Below are 22,078 nucleotides of genomic sequence, written 5' to 3' on the forward strand. Positions count from 1 at the left end.
CATATTTATGATTTAAACAAACATTTACAAAACCCTGTTGCTAACAGGAAATTTAACTAGATCTAAGAATTTTATCTGGCAAGTCTGTTGAATCTTTACCAGATACATATATTTTTAAAGAATAACTTTTCTATGGAATTTTGTTTCTTTGAGGCAAGTGTAGTCAGTAGTGCTTTTGTGTAATTGCTTTTTCCTTCTCTTTACTTGCTTCCTTGGTAGTTTCCTTTTCCATCTGTTGTTTCATTTCCATCTGGTCATCTTTATTTTTTATACTTCATTCTAACTTAACCTGTGATTGTCGTACAGAAAAACATCTAGTAGTGGTCCATATGACTTAGAGCTTTAAGTTTATTATCTTCAGACATAAAATTTATATATGTATAGTTTTCTTTTGTTAGAAAACTATTAGCTAGGAACTTTTAGGAGCTCGAAAGCCAGAGCAGTATTTAAATTGAGTAGAGCACATTATTGTAAAAGTATCTTTTATTTTCCTGATTTAATTTTTGTCTTGGAGGCTCACTGCTGAGTAAGCTCACCCTTTCTAGTTCTTTCTGAACTCTGACTGGCTCGTTCAACTTGGGTCTTCTGGCTCAACCTCCTTTCCAAGCTACTGATTCAATCTGGCTTCTCTAAGCTTCTCAATGAGTTGCTCAGCTTGGCCTCAAACTAACTCTGGCAATTTGTTCTAATCTCTGGCTCCTTATTCTCTGGCTTCATCTGCCTCTGCTGACCGGCACTGAACTGCTTGAGCTCAGGAACAAACTCTGCTTCACTGCATCGGACTTCACTGACTGAAGGGAACTCACTGGCTCTCTCTGCACTACTCTTCCATAGCTTTCCTTTCCTGTGCTGTTCTCCTGAGAGTGGGACACGTCCATCTGTGACTCATTCGGTTAGACCTTTCTCTGATTCTTCACTTTGTCTGCCTCTCAATTAGTTGTCACTTTCAAATATGGGTGTTCCCTTCTGTAAACTAACCTTACCTGCACTGTTTGTGAGATTAAAGATACCTACTAAGGGCATTACAGTATTTCAGCCAGAGTAGCCATGTTGCTGGATTAAAATTCCTCTACATATTATGTCCTTAGAGTTTATAAATTTAATCAAAACTAATTTAATATACTATTAATAACCTCTAAGAGTCATCTTGCCATTTTGGTATTACAGCTTAGGAGGGTGTGGAAAGGGTGCCAGGTCTCAACTGTCTGAGAAGATCCTTAGCCGTGAGTGAAAACAGGAGCATATGTGGTGAGAGAAGAGGAGTTACAGAGATCAGTGAACACCGCCAGCAGGAAAAGAAACACCCGTCTGGACCTGGGCTTTTTTTGGTTGGGAGGCTTTTGATGACTTCTTCTATTTCTTTAGGTGTTTTAGGGTTATTTAGATGGTTTACTTGGTCCAGGTTTAACTTTGGGATCTTGTATCTGTCTAGGAATTCGTCCATTTCCTCCAGATTTTCCAATTTTGTGGAGTATAAGTTTTTGTAGTAGGATCTGAAGATTTCTTGAATTTCCTCAGTTTCAGTTGTTATGTCCCCACTTTCCTTTCTGATTTTGTTAATTTAGATACTCTCTTTTGCCCTCTAGTTAGTCTGGCTAGGGGTTTATCAATCTTGTTGATTTTCTCAAAGAACCAACTCTTGGTTTTGTTGATTTTTTTCAATGGTTCTTTTTGTTTCTATTTGGTCTATTTCTGCCCTAATTTTGATTATTTCTTGCCGTCTACTCCTCTTGGGTGTATGTGCTTCCTTTTGTTCTAGGGCTTTTAGCTGTGCTGTCAGGTTGCTGATGTAAGCTCTCTCCAGTTTCTTTTTGGAAGCACTTAGGGCTATGAGTTTTCCTCTCAGTACTGCTTTCATTGCATCCCATAGGTTTGGGTATATTGTGTTTTCGTTTTCGTTGAATTCTAGAAAGTCCTTAATTTCTTTCTTTATTTCTTCTTTGACCCTGCTATCGTTTAACAGAGAGTTGTTTAGTTTCTATGTGTATGTGAGCTTTTTATCGCCTTTGTTGTTGTTAAAGACCAGCCTTAGACCATGGTGATCTGAGAGGATGCATGGGAGTATTTCAATCTTCTTATATCGATTGAGGCTCGTTCTGTGTCCAAGTATGTGGTCAATTTTCGAGAAGGTGCCATGGGGTGCTGAGAAGAAGGTGTATTCTTTTACTTTAGGATGATATGTTCTGTATATATCTATTAATTCTAGTTGGTTCAAAGTCTGTGCTAGTTTTGCAGTGTCCTTGTTCAGTTTCTGTTTCCATGATGTGTCCATTGGTGAGAGTGGGGTATTAAAGTCTCCCACTATTACTGTGTGGGGTGAAATGTATTTTTTGAGTTTTAGTAGGGTTTCTTTTATGAATGTGGGTGCTTTTTTATTTGGAGCATATATGTTAAGAATTAAGAGTTCCTCCTGACAGATTTCCCTGGTAATGAGTAAAAAGTGTCCTTCCTTATCTTTTTTGATAACTTTTGGTTGGAAATTTACTTTATTCGATATTAGAATAGCCACTCCAGCTTGCTTCTTGGGGCTGTTTGCTTGGAAGTTTTTTTCCCACTCTTTTACTCTGAAACAGTGTTTGTCTTTGTCTCTGAGATGAGTTTCCTGTATGCTTCAAAATGCTGGATTTTGTTTATGTATCCAGTCTGATAGCCTATGTCTCTTTATTGGGGAGTTGAGTCCATTTATGTTAATAGATATCAAGGAATAGTTGTTTCTGTTTCCTGCCATTATTGCTTTTGTGGGTTGAGTTGTGTCTGTGTCTTTTTCTTCTTTTAGTTTTCTTGTTTAGGAGTTTTCTTGTTTTTACTAGGCTGTATTTTCCCTCATTGTATTGGGTTTTCCACCTATAATTTGTTGTAGTGCTGGGTTTGTGGTCAGATATTGTGTAAATTTTGATTTGTCTTGAAATATCTTCATCTCTCCATAGTTAGTTTTGCTGGGTATAGCAGCTTGGGCTGGCACTTGTGCTCTCTTAGGGTGTGCATGATGTCTGTCCAGGCTCTTCTAGCTTTCATAGTCTCTGTTGAGAAATCGGGTGTGATTCTGATTGGCCTGCCTTTATATGTTACCTGATCTTTTTCCCTTACTGCTTTTAGTATTCTTTCTTTGCTTTGGGCACTTGGTGTTTTGACTATTATGTGTCGGGAGGTATTTCTTTTCTGGTCCAACCTATTTGGAGTTCTGAAAGCTTCTTTTATGCTCGTGGTCATCTCATTCTTGAGGGTAGGGAAGTTTTCTTCTACGATTTTTTTGAATATATTTACTGTGCCTCTTAGTTGATACTCTTCTCCCTCTTCTATTCCTATTATCCTTAGGTTCGGTCTTCTCATTGTGTCCTGGATTTCCTGGACATTTTGGGAAAATATAGGAAAAGAATGTACGAAAGTGTCAAATGCTGCAGTACCTGAACTTCCTTCAATCCCCAGAGCAAGGCCTGAGGGTATTTAAAGGGCAGAAAAGATACAACAGGCAAGGCTGCCACAGCAAGGTGCAAGGGCCAGGCCTAGGAGGGGATTGTGGTCCCTGAGGCTGTCTTCACTGAGGTACCACTGGGTGCGGTAGAATACCCGGGGCTTCCAAGACTTCCTGACTTATCAAGGCTACGTTATTACTGGCTGACCATTCTGTGAAACTAGATGCTGCTTGATGACTAAGTCCTTGAGCTCCTCCAGCAGGCAGGGCGTCTGGGCACTGGCACCCACGAGCTTTGGGTAGTTAGTCCTCAGGGCTGGCTGCAGGTCATCTAGGAGTTTCTCCCCGTTCCCCTGAATGTGGATGGTCTGTACAAGCAGCTCACGTCAGACGCGTCCCAGGCTTTGGCCACTGCCCTGTGTTGTTCCTTGAAGCTCTCTGCCATGGCCTCAGAAGGGCCCACTCCCTCCATCTGCCATCGAGGTTGGTGGTTCCTACTGATGTTTCTGCCAGGGCAGCCGCCGCCGTCGTCACAGATCGCAGCACTTGCCTCTGCAGCCTTCTCTTTTCATGACATATGGCCCCCAAGTCCTCAGCCTTCTCCGCAGAGCCAGGTTGTTTTTCATCTTCACAGACAGCAGGGTCCGCATCAGAATCTGTGACTCCATGGTCACAGTTTCCTGAAGATGCTCTCTTCTTGTGAAAGGCTTCCTTTTTTCTTTTTCTTCTCTTTTCTTTCTTTCTTTCTTTCTTTCTTTCTTTCTTTCTTTCTTTCTTTCTTTCTTTCTTTCTTTCTTTCTTTTTCCTTCCTTCCTTCCTTCCTTCCTTCCTTCCTTCCTTCCTTCCTTCCTTCCTTCCTTCCTTCCTTCCTTTTTTCTTTTTTTTTTGAGGGGTGAGAAAGAATTTGGACGTGGCTTTCTTTGACACTGTCCTATCTAGCAGGGTAGCTTTCCTGAAGTTGCTTTTGTTGTTGATGGCAGGCATGTCTAAGTTGGGTGGAGCCATGCCATACCCTTCCAGCGTGGTGGACTGCAGGTCTCTTGTCCCTGTCACTTGGTTGTCTTTGCTCCTTGGCAGTGTGCTCTCCTTCCCTTAAGTGCCTTGGCTCCTTTGGGTGATACAGAAAGTTTTCTTCTTGTATTGAAGGTATTGGGATGTAACCACTCTTCCTCCTTGGGCTCCCTTTCTTTGTCTTGGGGCTGTTATGGGTGCCAGTGGCCAGACTCAGAGGAGTCAGCCATTTTTCTGCCTTCCACTCTAAGGCAAGTTAGCACCAAGCTCACACTTTGTTGGATCGCCTGGCAATGGGACGTGTGAGTGGGCATCGTTTCCAGACTACCCTCAGATGCATCATTTAAAAAATGAGGGCATGAGCCAGCACTAGTACCTCATGCCTTTAATCCTAGCACTCAGGAAGCAGAGACAGGCAGATCTCTGTGAGTTCAAGGCCAGTCTTAATCTGCAGAGTGAGTTCCAGGACAATCAGGGCTACACAGAGAAATGCTGTCTTAAAGTTCGGAAAAAGGAGTCTGAGTAGAGGTTGGAGAAGGCAGAGAGAGAACAGAGGAAGTCTATATTAATGTCTCAGTTCAGGTGTTTTGTTTTTGTTCTGTTTTTGAGTGAAGATATATTATGTGTATTAATAGTTCATTCCTTTTTATTGATGGGTAAGATATCATTGGTTTGTAAGCCACAGTCTGCTTCTTTATTTGTTGATAATGGTTTAGCACCATTATCAACAAAACTTTAATATGCACTCATATACATATACTTTCTTCTCTATTGCATCATTCCTAAGAGATGATTTACTGGGTCATACAGTGCTTCCACTGTAAATATTAAGTCGATGTGAGACTGTTTCCAAGGACTGGCATGCCATTTTATGTTCCTGCCAATAGCTTAGAACCATCATTTCCCCTCTTTGTGTTGAAACACTTGGCGGCGAGCAGGCTGTGTAGCCTGGTGAGCAGCTATAGTCCACAGCTTCACTGTTTATCGTATAACCACAGGTCAGTGTGTGCACTCTGTGTCTTTTCGGTTAGTGCTTAGAGCATCTAGCAGTATGAAGCAATTAATTGTCTGCTAGCTTTTCTAAACCCCCTTCTCTCTGTGTATGAGGGACTAAGACAACTTCTTTACAGCTGTATATGGGGAGCAAGAAAGCTCACCGTGGAGGGAAGTAAAAGCAGTGTCATACTCACTATACCTTCCACACCAATGAGATAATCGAGGTGCCTGTCTTAACCACCCTTCCTCTAGATGCTCTCTCACAGCATGCCTTTGCTTTGGTGTATTAGGGCTGTCTGCCTGCTAGCAGTTATTAATAAATTCATGTAATTATAATTTGAAAAAAAAGAATATCTAGTAATGATTTTACTCTTGTTTTCTTGTTGATAGTCCATGTTTCTGCTTTCTTTACCTGCTTTATTGATTGCATTCAAAAAGCAACTTTGGTTTTATTGAACTTTTCTATGATTTTATTTCTGCTTTTTAATTATTTCTTATATTCCCATTACTTTTGGCTTGATGTTTTACTTTTCTGCTGACTAAAGCTGTAACCTGATATCTGTTGTTTCTAGTAAGTCATGAATTCTCTGCTTTCTCCAAGGTCAACCCCTATAGGATCCCTACAAATAGAGAGGTTGCATTACGTTTTCATTCAGTTCAGCCTTCCAGTTTTCCGTCTCTCTGCTTGGCGCTGGCTGAGGGCCCAGGTAGTTGAACGCCATCTAGCAGTGCTTGTTACTGCTCTCCAATTTAATTCCATTGATAGAAAACATTCTTCAGTCAGCCTGGTTCCTTACACTTCCTATGAAAACCAGCTGTATGGCTCAAAGCGTGGTCTGATTTGGTGAACAGTTTTATTCTTGAGCTAATGTGTCCTGGATGTTGAGTGGTGTGTTCTGTGAGTCGTCAGCAGCTCCCTTAGGTGTTATTCATCTTCCATATTCTTTCTCATTTTCTGTTTACCTTCTGTCGTGTTTAGAAACACCGGAATGCAGTTTCATTGTGGAATAGTCTGAAATACTATCAGTTTTTGTTTTGTGAAGCTTCCTTGTTAGGTACATGGATGTAGGATTCCTGTGTACTTTGATAGCCCAGTCCATTTTTCTTAGAAAATGACCCTCTTTGTCCAGGGTACAACATCTTTCTGTTGTACAGTAATTTGTCTCATATTGACAGCAATACTTCAACTTTCCTTTGACTAATATTGAGGCAGTGTATCTTTCATCCTTTTGCATATATCACATTATATATTTACATTTATAGAACTCCTTTGTTAATTAAAAATGTCAATAAGTAATACCTGCCCTTTAATACAGGATAGTTAGTAATCTGATCTTTTAAAAGTATTACTCTGTGGGCTTTTTAAATTTCTTGGTTGCAGTTTTCCTGAGTAGATGTGCAGTTTGCATCTTAGTTGTACTTTTGAGACAAGGTTTTGCATTGACAGAGGCCACACTGTCCTTGAGTACTCTGTCCTCCTGTCTTTCTGGGTACAGATGTGATCGACCAAGCCTGGCTAAAATGTCTTTAATATCTTTATTAATTAGGATCAAATGAGATATTTGTACTAGTAACTGAATATGACTTTTTTATATCTGAAAGTTCTGATGGCTTTTGATTTTGCTAAGAGTTTACTCTTAATTATGAGTTTCTCTTAATCGTCTACATACTTGCATATCTGATATTTGGGTGGTAGATATTACATTTACTTGATCAGTGCTGCATTCCCCCATTGTTTATTGACATGCATCATTGTATGGATTGATCGGTTTCATAAGAACGTTTTCATTCGAATGTGTGATGTATTTATTTATTTTGCCTTTTGTTTTGAGATGTAAGTTGGAAACCGTTTGTTTGCCACTTAATTTTAACATTTTTGATCTGAGTTCCGAGCAGCATTTTACTGTAAGGGGTATTATTTCCTAAGCATTTTACTCAATATTTTCTTATGTATCCAATATGTTTTGTGGCTCATGGGACCAGGCAATATTACCAGAATTCCTCAGATCATTTCTTTAACCAACTGGTAAAGTTGTTTCTCCGAGTATCGGTATTGCGTTGATGAACATTCCAGGGTGGCCCTGAGCCACTCTCTCATCAGAGCTTTCTTTTCCTTGGCATCCCGTACCAGGACTTGGAGGACTGTTCTTTGCTTTGAACTCCTTCAGGCTCTTGTGAGGTTTACCCTCCCTGTGTTTTGTAGCCTTGATTCTTAGGTAGTTAATTGGGTTATCTGACGTTGGCTGACATTTTCTCTTACAGGAGGCTTTTCTGAGATTTGCACAAGATCTCAATTTTAAACTACTTTTGTTTTACTTCTTTCTTAGAATGAGTATAGATTATGTTCATTTCTGCAGCAGAGCCTCTCAGTGTAGCCCAGATTGGCCTCAAATTCATCATGTAGCTCAAGCTGGCCTCTGTCTCATGCCAACTTCCAAATTTGGTCTCCTGAGTGTTGAGATTACAGGTGTGCACAAGTATACTGACTGAATATTCAAAAACACCATTTTTAAATACTAGTATAGAATATTACTAAAATAAAACATTAACATATAATAACCATATATAAATATAATAATTTGCATATTATCTATTTTACAGTTATTGGGACTCTTTTCCGTTTTTATTGTAACTGTATGATATTGATCATTTTTGGCTTCTTAACAGAATCTGAAATGGAGTTCACCCTAGATGTGTTAGAACTGTCACCTACTTACTGACTGTTTTGTTTGCTGAATGTTTTGTTGAAATGAGTTAAGCTAATGCATGAGGTTGCTTTATGACGTATACTTTCCCCCTGTCCTGTTTTACCTGCAGTCCAGAGTCCAGCTATATCTTGAGTGTTGATGAAAAGAACAAGTTGGGGGCCAAGATTATCAAGGCAGAAATGCTGGGGAATATGGTAAGAACCCTGTGTTTTCACTTGGAGAAGAGTGAATGTTTCGCTCTCATGGATTGTTTACACCATTTAGCTGTGGCATGCTTTGAAGATAATTATTGTTTCTTAATTTCCTAAAACAATTCTTGAGAATATCTAGAAATACTACTCTTATAGTTCCTCTACTAGAGAAATAGATAAGTATTATTTCCCCTTTATTAGATTTCTGAAATTTATGAAAAAAAGGTTATTTTTAAGCACATTTCTATTTTTAGATATAGCTGCAGGAGTTAAGGGTGTCTTTGTTTTATTTCCATTTTAACTTATTTTCTTTTTGAAAAAATTTAATATTCTTTAAAAACATTTATTAATGTCCATGTATGGGTCCTTGTATGTTCATGTACATTGGGATGCCCATGGAGGCCAGAAAAATGTACTGGATCCTCAAGAGATGTGGAGGTATAGGTAGTTGTGAGCCACCTGAGCTACCTGCTGAGAATTAAACTCTTGTCTTCTGTACGAGCAGCAAATGCTCTTAACCAGCGAGCTTTATGCAGCACAGCAGTGCTCATCACTTCCTTAAAATGAAACTTAACCTGAATCTTGGGGCCACACTAACGTCAGGGACTAGACAAGGCTGCCCACTGTTCCCCTACCTATTCAACATAGTACTGGAAGTCCTGGCTGGAGCAATTAGACTGCAAAAGGAGGTCAAAGGAATATAAATTGGAAAGGGAGAAGTCAAAATATCACTATTTGTAGATGATTGATAGTATACTTAAGTGACTCCAAAAATTCCATGAGACAACTCCTACAGCTGATAAACAACTTCAGCAAAGTGGCTGGATATAAAATTAACTCAAATAAGCAGTAGTCTTCCTCTACTCAAAGAATAAACATGCTGAGAAAGAAATTAGGAAAATGACATCTTTCACAATAGTCACAAATAATATAAAATACCTTGTTAGTGTGACCCTAGCCAAGCAAGATCTGTATGACAAGAACTTCAAATCTCTGAAGAAAGTAATTGAAGAAGATTTCAGAAGATGGAAAATCTTCCATGCTCATGGATTGGGAGGATTAATATAGTAAAAATCGCCATCTTGCCAGAAGCAGTCTACAGATTCAATGCAATCCCCATCAAAATTCCAACTCAATTCTTCATAGAGTTAGAAAGAGCAATTTACAAATTCATTTGGAATAAAAAATAAATCCTGGGATATTGAAAACTATTCTCAACAATAAAAAAACTTCTGGGGGAATCACCATCCCTGATCTCAAGCTGTATTACAGATCAATCATGATAGAAACCTCATGGTATTAGTACAAAGACAGGCAGGTAGATCAATGGAATAGAATTGAAGACTCAGAAATGAAACCACATATTCATGGTCACTTGATCTTTGACAAAGGAGCTAAAATCCTCCAGTGGAAAAAAGACAGCATTTTCAACAAAGGGTGCTGGTTCAACTGGGACTCAGCATGCAGAAGAATGCAGATTCACCCATTTTTATCTCCTTGTACAAAGCTCAAGTCCAAGTGGATCGAAGACCTCACATAAAACCATATCCATTGAAACGAATAGAAGAGAAAGTGGGGAAGAGCATAGAATACATAGGCACAGGGGAAATTTTCCTGAACAGTGGCTTATGCCATTGGATATGGAGGAATGGAAACAGAAAATGTGGTACATTTATACAGTGGAGTACTGCTCAGCTATTAAAAACAATGGCTACATGAAATTCTTAGGTGAATTGATAGTGCAGTAACCCAGTCACGAAAGAACACACATGGTATGCACTCACTGATAAGTGAACACTAGCCCCAAAGCTCGGAACACCCAAGAAACAATTCACAGACCATATGAAGCTCAAGAAGGAAGACAAAAGTGTCGGTGCTTCTTAGGTTGGTAGGAACCACTGACTCACCCATGGTGATTGCCCAGCAACTAACTTATGTTAACTTCATATAGCAGAGCAGCAAAGCTCGAACATCTCTACTAGTAACCACTTACTCTCATAAGCATGGGCTTAGCTTACATTTCGATGTAAGTGCCCCTTGAACTTTTTATGCTTTCTGATATAGGGAATATATTCAAAGGTTTTATGTAAATTTCTTCTCAGAAATGAAGAAAATACAAGTTTTTGTGGTGTGATTTTTTTTCCTATGACAGATAACTGGTTTCCATATTAGAAATTTGTAATACCTAAGATATTACGAAAGTGTGATTCTTAATGTATTTCTAGTATATTTCTTCCATATTTGTGCTTTTCAAAATACACTTTCTTAAAACTATTCACCTCAAAACCGTATACAGTGCGTTCATCTAGCAATTCGTATCTGAGGTATGCTTATTAAAATTTAGTTGAATTGATGATTGAAGTTAGCTTTTCATTGTAGGGCTTTTTACTAAGCTGTTTTCTGTTTTACATTTTTGATATATACTGTAATGAAAAATTTAATACTACAGCTCACTGTCTTTTTTTCTGAAGGAATTAGCTGAACAACTTAAAGCCCAGCTTAAAGAGGCAAATAAATTTAAAGGACCCATTACACAGGCACCAGCAAAAAGATCAGGGGTAGAGGTAAGTAATAAAAGCTTATGTGATCATGTATATTATTACTTAGTTAATATTATTGCTGCTGTAACACTAGGTGTCTGTGTGTAAATTTTACCAGTATCCCATCATGGAAGCCTCGTCCTAGGGCCGACGATATCTGCTTTCATTCTAGATTCTGCAGGCCGTAGTTTTTAAATTCTTTTTGTATACGTAATTCAGATACTTGAATTAGATATTAATTTTATACCAGGCAAACTGTTTTATCTATGGTTTGTTTATTTACTTATCAAACCGTTTACCTGCGTAGAACTTTCCTGTGAGTGGGGATGAAGGGGCAGTAACAGTCAGTGTGTAGGTTATGGGGTCTGAGTCTGCTCTGTGTCGGCATCACCAGTCAGGGAGGCAGGATGCGGGAGCTTGACTGGGCTTACCCCATGCTTAGGGAAGCTGTGGGACACAGCTCTGGGTCCCCGGCCTGCAAGGAGGTTGGGGTTGTCTGATTCTCAGGCTCTTGCACACCCAGGAGCCACTGGATGCCGTGGAAGAGTGAGAACAGAGTGGGGGGCTCGGGGGCTGGATGTAGCCCGGGGCCAGGTGGGAGGGGGAGGGAGGTCTCCCTGGTCCTGCAGGAAGAGCTCTTGACTTGTCAGCGGTTGGCTTGAACTAGGCTTGGTGGTCGTGGCTGGGAGCACAGAGAGGCCTTTGAGGGGACATTAGACGGCAGCTCTGTCTCCCCACAGATCTCGATGAAGAGAGGCGGTCCATGGTTTTAAGGCATTTATTGTCATGGCAGAAAGTGGATGTGTAAAACCCTCAGGGTAGGCCTGAGATGAAATATCCTTTGCAGGCAGTATAGTGTCTGGGAAGGAAAGCTTATCGGCTAAGCCCTTCAGGCCTTTAGGTACCTCATTAAAATGGAGATCTGCCTTGCGCCTGCTTGATCTTCATGTCCTCCACCTGTGGAGGGGCTTGGGCGTTACCCATATGTGACTGATGGCCACAGATCTATGGGGGGTTGTGGCTAGTGACAGGCCTAGTGCCCAGGAACAGGCAAAGTGCCTACCATCTCTTCAGGGTCTCTGCGGTTTCTAGCTCAACCAGGAACCAGGCTGTCTTTCGTGGTCGCACATCAGTAAATCTTGGAATTATCAGCACATAACAGATATCTCTAAGATGTAACAGAAGGTGAACCTAGCGTTCTGTATATTAATAATTCTTATGGGAGCAATGCCTAAGTGAAGCTATACCTCGAGGTCAGATGCTGGAAATAATTGCTGATTGAGTTATTAAGGGTAGAAAGGCATAAAAATTTCAAGACCTTAGTAGATGGTTCAGTCAGTAAAGTACTTGAGCTGGATCTCTAGAATCCATGTAATAAAACATGGTAACCCTAGTCCTGGGACAGTGGAGATAGGCAGATTCCTGGGGCATATTACCTAGCCAGCCCGACCTACTTGGTCCAGTAAGAAATCATTATAAAAAGAACAAAGCAAAACAGGAGGTCAAAGAACCACTTTGAAGGTCATTCTGGTCTCATTTGCATGCGTACATATATACACCACTGTGCACGTGTCCGCACAAAACTAAGAATCTCAGACTAGGGAATGTGATACACATAGTAAGACACTTACAAATAAGGAATATGATTATATAAATAACAACTGGAAAGTCTTTAGTATTAGAATAGAGAGCAGCTTTCACAGTATAATAAAATCAGAAGCCACATTATTATGTTTTCCCATCTTTACATTTTCTAGCAAAGGGACAGGTAAAAAGGTTTAAACTATAACATCTCAAGCAACAATTAAGGGTGAAAAGTAGTGATAGTCTTTAATCTTGATTAAATATTTGGAGAAGAGTAAATTCCTATAAAAACAGTAATAAGGATGTATTTTATTTCTTCAACACCGGAGCTGTTAAATGTAAATGGAATTAATTTTTTATTGAGTTCTGACTTGAGGAGGAGCTTGGAACGTGAATAATTTAATTTGCTTCTTTTCAATGATCTTTAATGAATGTATCACTTAATGCTCTTATTATTACTAATGACAGCCATGTTCATCAAGAAAACTTCTATTTTATGTTATGCCATTTTATGTTTATGTTGTGTCATGTTACATTTGGCTACAATTTTTTTAGGAAAGATGATGTCTTTAAACTGTGTGAAACCTAATAACTTTTGATGAGCGGGACACATAAAAGATACTTGAAAAGTGTCAAGACAAGGACACGTTAATGTCATTGCAATAGCTACTTTGAAAAGACTAATTTGGCAATGGTTGCCTGGTTACAGGTTGTAAGTGTATGAGTGCACATATGCTGTGCACTACATCAGAGATGGGTTTCTCATACACACTTAATACAGTATTGGTACGTTGTCATCCAGGGATCCACCCCCTCTACCCTGTGCCCTCTCTGGAAAATAGGAAAGCAGAAGAAGAAAAAGAAAAGCATACCAGTTCTAATTTATGTTGTCCATATTCTCATCTGAGCATGGTCAAACTCTGAATGACTAGTGAGGGGGAACTGTGTTCAAGCAAACCAAGTCTCCTACCCCACCCCTACCAGTTAGTCCAAAGGTACTCTGGACAATTGAGTAAGACTTCAGAATCAAACATTAGATTGGGCTATAGCTTATTTGGTATTTATTGAATGTGAGGCCTTAGGTTCAACACCCAGTATGCTCAGTTAAAAACAGTAGCAGAAGTATTTCAAGGTTGTTTCTATAGTTAAATGATTACAATAGTAAAATGAACTTGTAGTGTCTTTCCTGTACTTTGTTGTTCTTAAGTGTAGAAATTTACCAGTTTTTGAGTTTTTCAAATATTAATTCAACCTTTCCATAGCATGAAGATGAACAAGAAGTAATCCTTACTCAGACAGATGAGTCTGGAAGAACGTGGCCGGTGAGCAGCCCTAGAGAAACCCCGGCTGTGAAAGCAGGAAGGAGGAAGAGACAGAGAGTATGTCTAGCATATGCTTTTATATCACTGATCCACATTTCTTTCTCTTTTGAGTTCCTTCTGTATTAATTAGACTAGAAATTTTTGAAATGAAAACACTGGAAAATAAGAAATCATGAGTTTTATTCTTAGTTGTATCTTTTTACCGTTTATACCAGCCAAACAACTCAGCTGTGTCTTTCTCAGTGACTGCACACAGAAGGCTCTCCACAATTTTAGTTTTGATGTACATTTCTTTGATTTTGTATTCAGTGTCTTATGTTTTCCATATTGTCCATTGAAAATCTTGACCTCTTAGATCTGTTATCCTTGTAGACACTTAATTTGAGGCCTGAAAATAGGGTGTCTATACACAGTAATGTGTTAATTATGTAGGTGCTGTGAACTTTTAAGCACCTTATTTTCTTTTCTGTCTTTCAGCTTTGGCAATTAGTTTTTAGCACTGCCCCAAGCATTTGGAAAGGTGGTGAAAACAACACATTTAATTCACTTTCCTTAAGTTAGGTTTTTGTTTTAAATTTGAATATCATATAGATAACAACTGAATACACAAGTGATTATTTATTGGGAATTTTTGTCAAATACTGATTAATTGTTCAGTGCCTATTCTGCTATAGATACTAGTTAATTCAATCAATAAATAGAAATGAGATCAATACTGCTGATGTAAAGGAAGGACTGGGGAAGTTGGAGAGATGTGAAGAAAAATAAAAGATTGAATATATAAAACAGCAGAACTGACTAGAAATCCATAAACACAGTCAGATGCTATTTTGAATTGCATATCACTGATCAATCTAAATAAGTGACTAAAGTTAGAGATACAGTCATTCAGGGCTGGAATTTACATTTGAGCGTAGGCTAGATGGTTAGTATGTAAAGCCCGGGAAATTGTAGCAAATTACATTCAGGTTAGTGAAGAAATAAGAGCCGTGTCAGAGTAGACAATGATAACAAACTTGTTATTAGAAGTAAATATTTTATCAGTCTGCCTGTCAGAACAGCCGGGGAGATGGCCTGGCCAACAGACACTGGTAGAGTCAGCATCTTGGTTTACAGTGATGCTTTCTCATTTTAGTTTCAAACAACAGAGAGCAGAGACAGAACAAGTGCTGTCTTGTCTTGCAGGATACTAACCTTATGACCTGATTACCTCTCCAGAGGCCTGACTCCTTGTGCCATTCTATTGAGACTGATACTGTGTGTGTGAGGGAGGGACAGCAGTGAACCTTCACCTCTGTTTTTTATATACCGATTTCCTGATTGAATACTGTCAGTCTTCCTCCCACAGTGGGAAGGAATTTTAACTGTAAGAAAAGCAGAAGAGAGAGAGAGGGAAAGGACAGTTACAATCTTTCATGAAACTTGGCAATCAGCTAGTGTGCTTTCTTCTGGAAAGGAAGACAGGAAGGGCACGGAGTACTAAGTAGACTTCTTTACACTTAATGGACTTTTCTTTCACATGGAAGGAACAATTGTGATATGTGGTAGGGTCTTGTATTTTTATTAACAGATTTATGGATAATCCATTCAAAGCGTCTGGGGAAACTTTATTATGCTCACTTTGCTAGGTTTCAACCCATGAGGATAAAGAAAGGGTCCGATACTTTCCCGATGACGATCATTTGAGTCTCAATGATTTAGTCAAGAATGAGAAAATGGGAACAGATACTGATCAAAATGGACTTTTCATGAAAATTGCATCTAAGGTAAGAGTCCCAGCAAACCTTTGCATTTTGAGGAACTGATTCGTCAAATTGACAGTGATGTAGACATTAAAGAGATCCGACAGTCTCTAATCTTAGTTTATTTCATTAAGTTGAACTTTTTTACATGGTAAATAATTAAATGGAAAATATTAGGGCAAATATTGTGGACTCTTTTTTAGTATTTTAAGTGAAAACAATTCTTTCATACAATACATTCTGATAATATTTATTCTTCTCCCAAATCTTCCCCACCTACTCATCCATTCAACTCCATGCTCTCTCTCTTCTCTAGAAAACATACAAATTAAAAAACAAAGAAGCACAAGAAAACATACACACATAAAAGTACAAATTTAGAATCCACAATATACAAGCAAAAGTCCAGTAATTCTAAATAATGCATCCATGAGCAATCTAAGTAAGTTGTGCCTAAGTAAAGCATTATGAGATTAAAAAAACAAAGTCTCCAAAAATACCATTGAGGTTGTATTGTGGTGGCCTGCTGTAGCAGTAAATATTAAAAAGGAAAAGACACCATGCCATGCAAGTGCCGGCTACTCTCTGGCCCTAGCAGCGATCTCGCTGCCATGGCTAGCCCCATGGTGGATTGCTGCCACTCCAGCCCCATGCAACAACCGGCCCTGTCGTGGTTAGCTGTCACAAATCCCTGTAACCCAGCAAAATCAAAACTCTAGAGGTTTGTAATTTATCAATTAGATTATATTCTAGAGAATTACTAGAATTAGTAAATTCTCAACCCCCAAAATGTCCACCCAGTAAGCTCAGAGCCAGTTGATATTGATATAAACAGCCCACCTCGCTAATACATGTTTTCCTGTACTAATCCATCCCTTAGAAGACTCATAGCCACCTGTGGCTGTTTGAAGGCTCAGGTCCTCCTCCATCTTGTTTTCTTCCTCCTTCTAAATCTCCCACCTCTCAAAAGAACCCGCCTTTCTCTTTCACTGCCCAATCACAGGCCTTGCCTTATCTTGTGCCTGCCCTCACCTGCAAATAGACATCAACCCACAGCCAAATGCATGGAGCCTCCTTTAAGTGGTTCGCATGCTCAGTGAGACTGTTGGGGAAAAGGAACTTTCCCGAGCTAACGGTTAACACTTGAAAGCTCTGGACTAAGGCCGGGGGCTTAGGCCCATTTCACGGCTCAGTGCTGGAACCCCACATGCGTTGGGTCTGTTTAGATGTGTGAATGCCAGCTGAGAGTCTGAGTTAGCGTGTCTGTCAAACCTCTTGTGTTTGGAAGAAACTTGGTGTCTTCTGTCCCCACTGGCTCTTACTACCTCTTCATACTTTGTCTTCTGCATAGCTTCAGGAATCTTGAGGGAAGAAATTTGGTGAAGACGCCATATTTAGGACTGAGTGGTCTAAGGTCTTTCTCACTTTCCAGTTGTGGGTTTTTCTGTTCCCATCTCTGATGATTGCTAGGAAAGACTGGTCTGATTCCCAGTTTTTCAGTGTAGACTCTGGTTTGCTTGGTTTGAGGATAGATAGGATTGCACTATGTTGCCTGTAAAGAGTTCTTTTAGGGACAAGGCTTCAATATGTAGCCCTTGCTGGTTTGAAACTCACTATTTTGACTGGGATGACCTTAAACTCAAAGAGATTCACTAGCTTCTGCCTTCAGTGTGCTAGAATTAAAGCATGACCATTCTTTATCCTTCATAATCTTTAATTAGAAATATTCTTTTACTTAAATAGAGCTACTCTGTCTTTAAATTGTTTAAAAAGGCTGCTAAGATACACTTATATTTGCTTTATATTTGATTTTTTTTAAAGTATCTACGGGAAGATAATGTAGTAAAAAAGAAGAAACAAGCCCACGAATAGTGAACAGAGTTCAGTCTTTACAAGACTGATGGTAATGCTCTGGAGGGGCAGGCATAGTTGAGGACATTTCTTCCTGGAGGTGACAAGTAAATCTAAAGCTCCAGCTGAAGAATGAGAAGAATGGCAGAATGAAAAGACAGGTCAGAGAGCATGTGCAAGCTGGTATGTGACAGTGCCTCAGAATGTTAGCACTGGCTTTGTAGACCATAGAGAGTGACTAGGTGTGGCCAGACGTGTTCAAGTCATTGGTGCTAGATTACGAGAGCGGTCACTTTTGCTTATGAGTCTTTACCTTATACCAAACATCTATATCCATCATTTTTTCTCTAGGCTATAGCCATGTTTGTATTTAGCCTTATATGCAACATAGAGATGCAGTTTTTAATCAGGGTCATAAAATTTGTGTTTGTCTATATGCTGGAGAGAGTCAGAGTTGTAGAGATCAAATGGAACAATATTTGCGTTTTTATATATTGTATGTACCGTGTTTACAAATAGCTTAACCACTGCATTTTGGTTTTCTTTCAGCTTAAATAAACACAGTAATAATCTGAATATTATAATACTAGAAAAGTAACTGGATATCATGAATTTATACTTATTAAGGATTCAGGGACTTTTACTGTGATGAAGTTGAGGGTGGCCTCAGTAATGATACATGGATTGATTTTTTTTTTTTTTTGAGCTCAAGCTTAATTTTAACCATTTATAAATTATAGATTGTATCATAATATTTACAGATAGGTCTTTAGGATTCTATTATTCAACAAAATATTAACTACTACCTTTTATCTCCCACTGTTATTATTTTGATTTTTCAGTTCATGGGAAAATCAGATGGAGACTATTATACTCTAGATGACATGTTTGTCTCCAAAGCATCTGAGAAAGAACGTCTTGGTAAGAAAGAAGAGAGCCAGAGGAGAAGAGCAATTGCTGAGCACCAGAGTCTTGCTACACAAATGGCCAAGTGTCTGTACTGTTTTGACAGTTCTCAGTTCCCCAAGCATCTTATTGTTGCACTTGGTGAGAAGGTAAGAAATAAAATATAGACAAGTTCAATTTCAGCAGAGACAGATGTACTCGCTCTTCAGATTTTTATAAAGATTTTGAAGATTTTTACTTATTCTAATTTTTACATATTTTTGTTCTCCAAGTGACCGTAGTTCTTAGGGTTCTTGGTAAACCAAGTGTCAGTATTTCAATGTCTCAACCTATGTTTTGTGTGATTTTGTTAAGAATCAAATTCTGACTCTGCTGTTTCCAAACTTTTTGACCTAATGATGGAATTGATTTCAGCACTAAAATCTCTCCTAAGAACCTGAATCAAAGCAGCTTTCATTTATTTACTTAGTTATTCATGACATGCATTTGATTTCTCAGAGACTATGGCAGTTTGAACACTTTTTTCAAGTTCCTTTGACTCGTTAGTTGGGCCATTCCCCAAGTCTTTGAGCTTTGTGAATACAGAGATAACCTTTGTTAACCATGGTGTTCTAAGGATCTTATTTCAGTAAATTTGTGTTGGTGATTATTTCTCACATTGTGTACATTAGGGGCCAAATTTTCATTGTCATGGAAAAGTAAAAATCAGAATGATTTTAAAATTCATTTAAAGGTTTTTTTGGAGGGCACTACTGAAGTTTGAATTTTGGCATCTGCCTAGGCAAGTGCCATAGGCAGTTACACTTATAAAGTTGTCTTCTATTGAAATGTAATAAAATAAGCAGATAATCAGTCACTGCAATTCAGAAGCATATTGTCATAAAGTGAGGAATAAAATTATGGAGGGGCCATATTTTGAAAAGTTTTTTCTAGAAGTCTTCTCTGAGGTGCCAGCGAATAAGAACGCTTGGCTCAGAAGGGAAAGAAGGAAGAAAGCTAGAGGGACATCTGTTCTCCTTGGGGTACAAGCCATACAACAGATGGAGTATGGAATAGAGTTTATTTAGGTTATGGGAAGGGAGAGGGGAGAGGCCAGCCAGGAACATGTGGGGAGAGCTGGGTGGGGAAAAGAGAGAGGGAGGGAAGGGGCAGAGAGTAGGAGGGTAAATGATTGAGGAGGGGGCAAATGTTCCTTTCATAGTGAGCCTGGCATACCTGGCTGTTGCCAGGGAACTGTGGTCCCATAATAAGAGCAATTGCCTGGCTGGTAACACATAATTTATATTGTCTATAGAAGAAAACAGCTCTCCTTACAAAGGAAGAGTTCTAGAGCCCAGTATGAATGAACACAGCCATGGCACACTGATTTATGTCACCCACGTTTCATTTTTCAACGTGGTAACAATTTTTAAATATTTTTAGAGTTACAGAATAAGGAAAAAGAAAACACATCAAGATCTCTTGTATATATCGGTGGAAAGGTTGGCAATTTTGAGAACAGCTAGGAAATTTCATTATTCTGAGACGTTGTAGCTTTTGGTTGGTAGAGGTTAGTGCTGGGTTGTACGTCCTGAAAGACTGACATACTGGTCACAGGGGTGTTGCGCACAGAGGAGAGCAATAATTGGCTATTAAGGAGACTAAAGATTAGCTCAGGGCATCTTCAGTGCTTGTATGTATGCAGCTCTCTCAGATGAAAGGTCAGGTGACATTTGTTCTTATTTTTATTTGGGAAGTCTTAGTCTGTAATGTCTTGACTTGTATTCTAAATTCCCAGTTTTCAGAAGCCATTCCCATTATGTCTTGAGAGTATGGGGGTATTAAGATGAACTAGGTCTCACCGTCCAGACTGCCCTGGTAGTTCCCATGACCTCACTGCTGTAGTCTCATCTGCTACAAATGGCCAAATAACATATAACCGTTGGAATTTGCCCCTAGGTTTATTTATGTTTGCCCAATTTCCGGTCCCTTACTGAAGGGCACTGCCTGATCGTCCCTTTGCAGCATCATCAAGCAGCCACTGTGTTAGATGAAGATGTCTGGGAGGAGATTCAGGTCAGTTCTACACGGCTCATTGTAAGGCTTGTGAGGAGGCTCTGCAAATGATTATGATAAATTTACACCGATTTGATGATGTCTTTACGTGACGATTTATAGGTGTCTGTAGATTGTCATGTTTTCATCTCTCATCACTTTTATTTTTCTCACATACTCCTTTTGTTGAAATCTTTTGTTAACTAAGTGAACTGACAAAGTAATTACTTTTAAAAAGTCAATTGGGTTTCTAATTAGTGCTTTTTGCAGTTTGAGATAATCATTCTTATTAAATTGTAGCCAAGGAGAAAGTTTCAGAGAATAAAAGCTGTGAAGCCAGGTGTAGGCAGCACTTACTGTTTGCCTTTGGCCCTCACTCCTATTGTGACTGTGCTAGTACCCAACCCATGTCCCCTCTGTGTTCCCGTCATAGTGCCCCGTCCCCTCTGTATTCCTGTCATAGTGCCCCTGTCCCCTCTGTGTTCTTGTCATAGTGTGCCTGTCCCCTCTGTGTTCCTGTCATAGTGTGCCTGTCCCCTCTGTGTTCCCTTCATAGTGCCCCTGTCCCCTCTGTGCTCTCTCCATAGTGCCCCTGTCCCCTCTGTGTTCCCATCATAGTGTGCCCTGGCTCTGAACTCTCTTATGAGTCAGGTATACAGTTTGATGGCTGATTCTTTGAGAGATTAAAAGGCACATGATGGGATAAATAGTTTCTTAATTATTTCAAGGCTTTACAGTGATTAAGAAGGAAAGCACATTCTTATTTTCTTTAGTGCTTTCAGCTGAGTCAAGGTTACAGAGGACCCAGGTTAGAAAATGTGCAATTTCAAAACTTTAAAAGAGATGACAGTGTAGAATGTGGACAGACATTCCAAAAAAGAACATATATACCTGCATTTTGTGAAATACATTTTATTTCAGGGCTTTGTAAAGTTGGTACTTTCAGAGTTCATTAGTCTAACATGTTGTCACAACTCTAATGATAGATGAATTATTTTTGATATGAAAAAAAGTTTCTTAATGGAAAGTAAGAAGTATGGAGATTTGATCTTTAGAATTATTGCAGGACTTATATATTATATATTATATATTATATATTATACATTATACATTATATATTATATATTATACATTATACATTATACATTATATATTACATTACATATTACATATTATATTATATATTATACATTATACATGATATATTATACATTATACATGATACATGATACATTATATATTATATATTATGTATTTTTTGTGAGGAATTAAGATATGTGGTAAAAGACTTCAAGGTAGATAAAACATTCAGTCCACTAGATAGTGAGCACAAAAATGTGACATTCACAGTAACATGAGAACAGCAGATCACAAATGTGTTCAAAGGTATCTCGTATAGTATTTCCTGTAACAGGCTACATTGTTATACTTCAGGAAGCCAGAGGTATCATGAAAAGCCGAGGGAGGGAGGAAAGGTCAAATTGTTGTATGCAGAGTGGTATTAAAGTTTCCTTGTGAAAGGAAGGTCACTACATGTTACACATGGCTCTGGAGTGCTGACATCCACAGAGGGCTGAGGAGGCGTGGGTGACTGAGGTCCACAGAGGGCTGAGGAGGCGTGGGTGACTGAGGTCCACAGAGGGCTGAGGAGGCGTGGGTGACGGAGGTCCACAGAGGGCTGAGGAGGCGTGGGTGACTGAGGTCCACAGAGGGCTGAGAAGGCGTGGATGACTGAGATCTACAGAGGGCTGAGGAGGCGTGGGTGACGGAGGTCCACAGAG

At 39.2% G+C, this 22,078-nt stretch overlaps 1 protein-coding gene across 2 annotated transcripts in view; it reads left to right on the forward strand.

Moving 5' to 3' along the window:
- CWF19L2 (CWF19 like cell cycle control factor 2) overlaps positions 1-22,078 on the forward strand; it is a gene marked incomplete at its 5' end in the record, with an annotated part of 52,095 nt that overhangs the window by 17,634 nt on the left and 12,383 nt on the right. For both annotated transcript variants that reach the window (XM_080932488.1, XM_080932487.1), the window contains 6 exons: positions 8,237-8,321; positions 10,790-10,882; positions 13,705-13,821; positions 15,393-15,530; positions 18,200-18,412; positions 20,202-20,318. In XM_080932488.1, coding sequence (XP_080788614.1) covers positions 8,237-8,321; positions 10,790-10,882; positions 13,705-13,821; positions 15,393-15,530; positions 18,200-18,412; positions 20,202-20,318 — 763 coding nt within the window. The remainder of the gene's footprint in view (positions 1-8,236; positions 8,322-10,789; positions 10,883-13,704; positions 13,822-15,392; positions 15,531-18,199; positions 18,413-20,201; positions 20,319-22,078) is intronic.

Source organism: Micromys minutus (genome assembly GCF_963924665.1).
Source record: "Micromys minutus genome assembly, chromosome: 18".
In the NCBI taxonomy this organism is placed as follows: domain Eukaryota; kingdom Metazoa; phylum Chordata; class Mammalia; order Rodentia; family Muridae; genus Micromys; species Micromys minutus.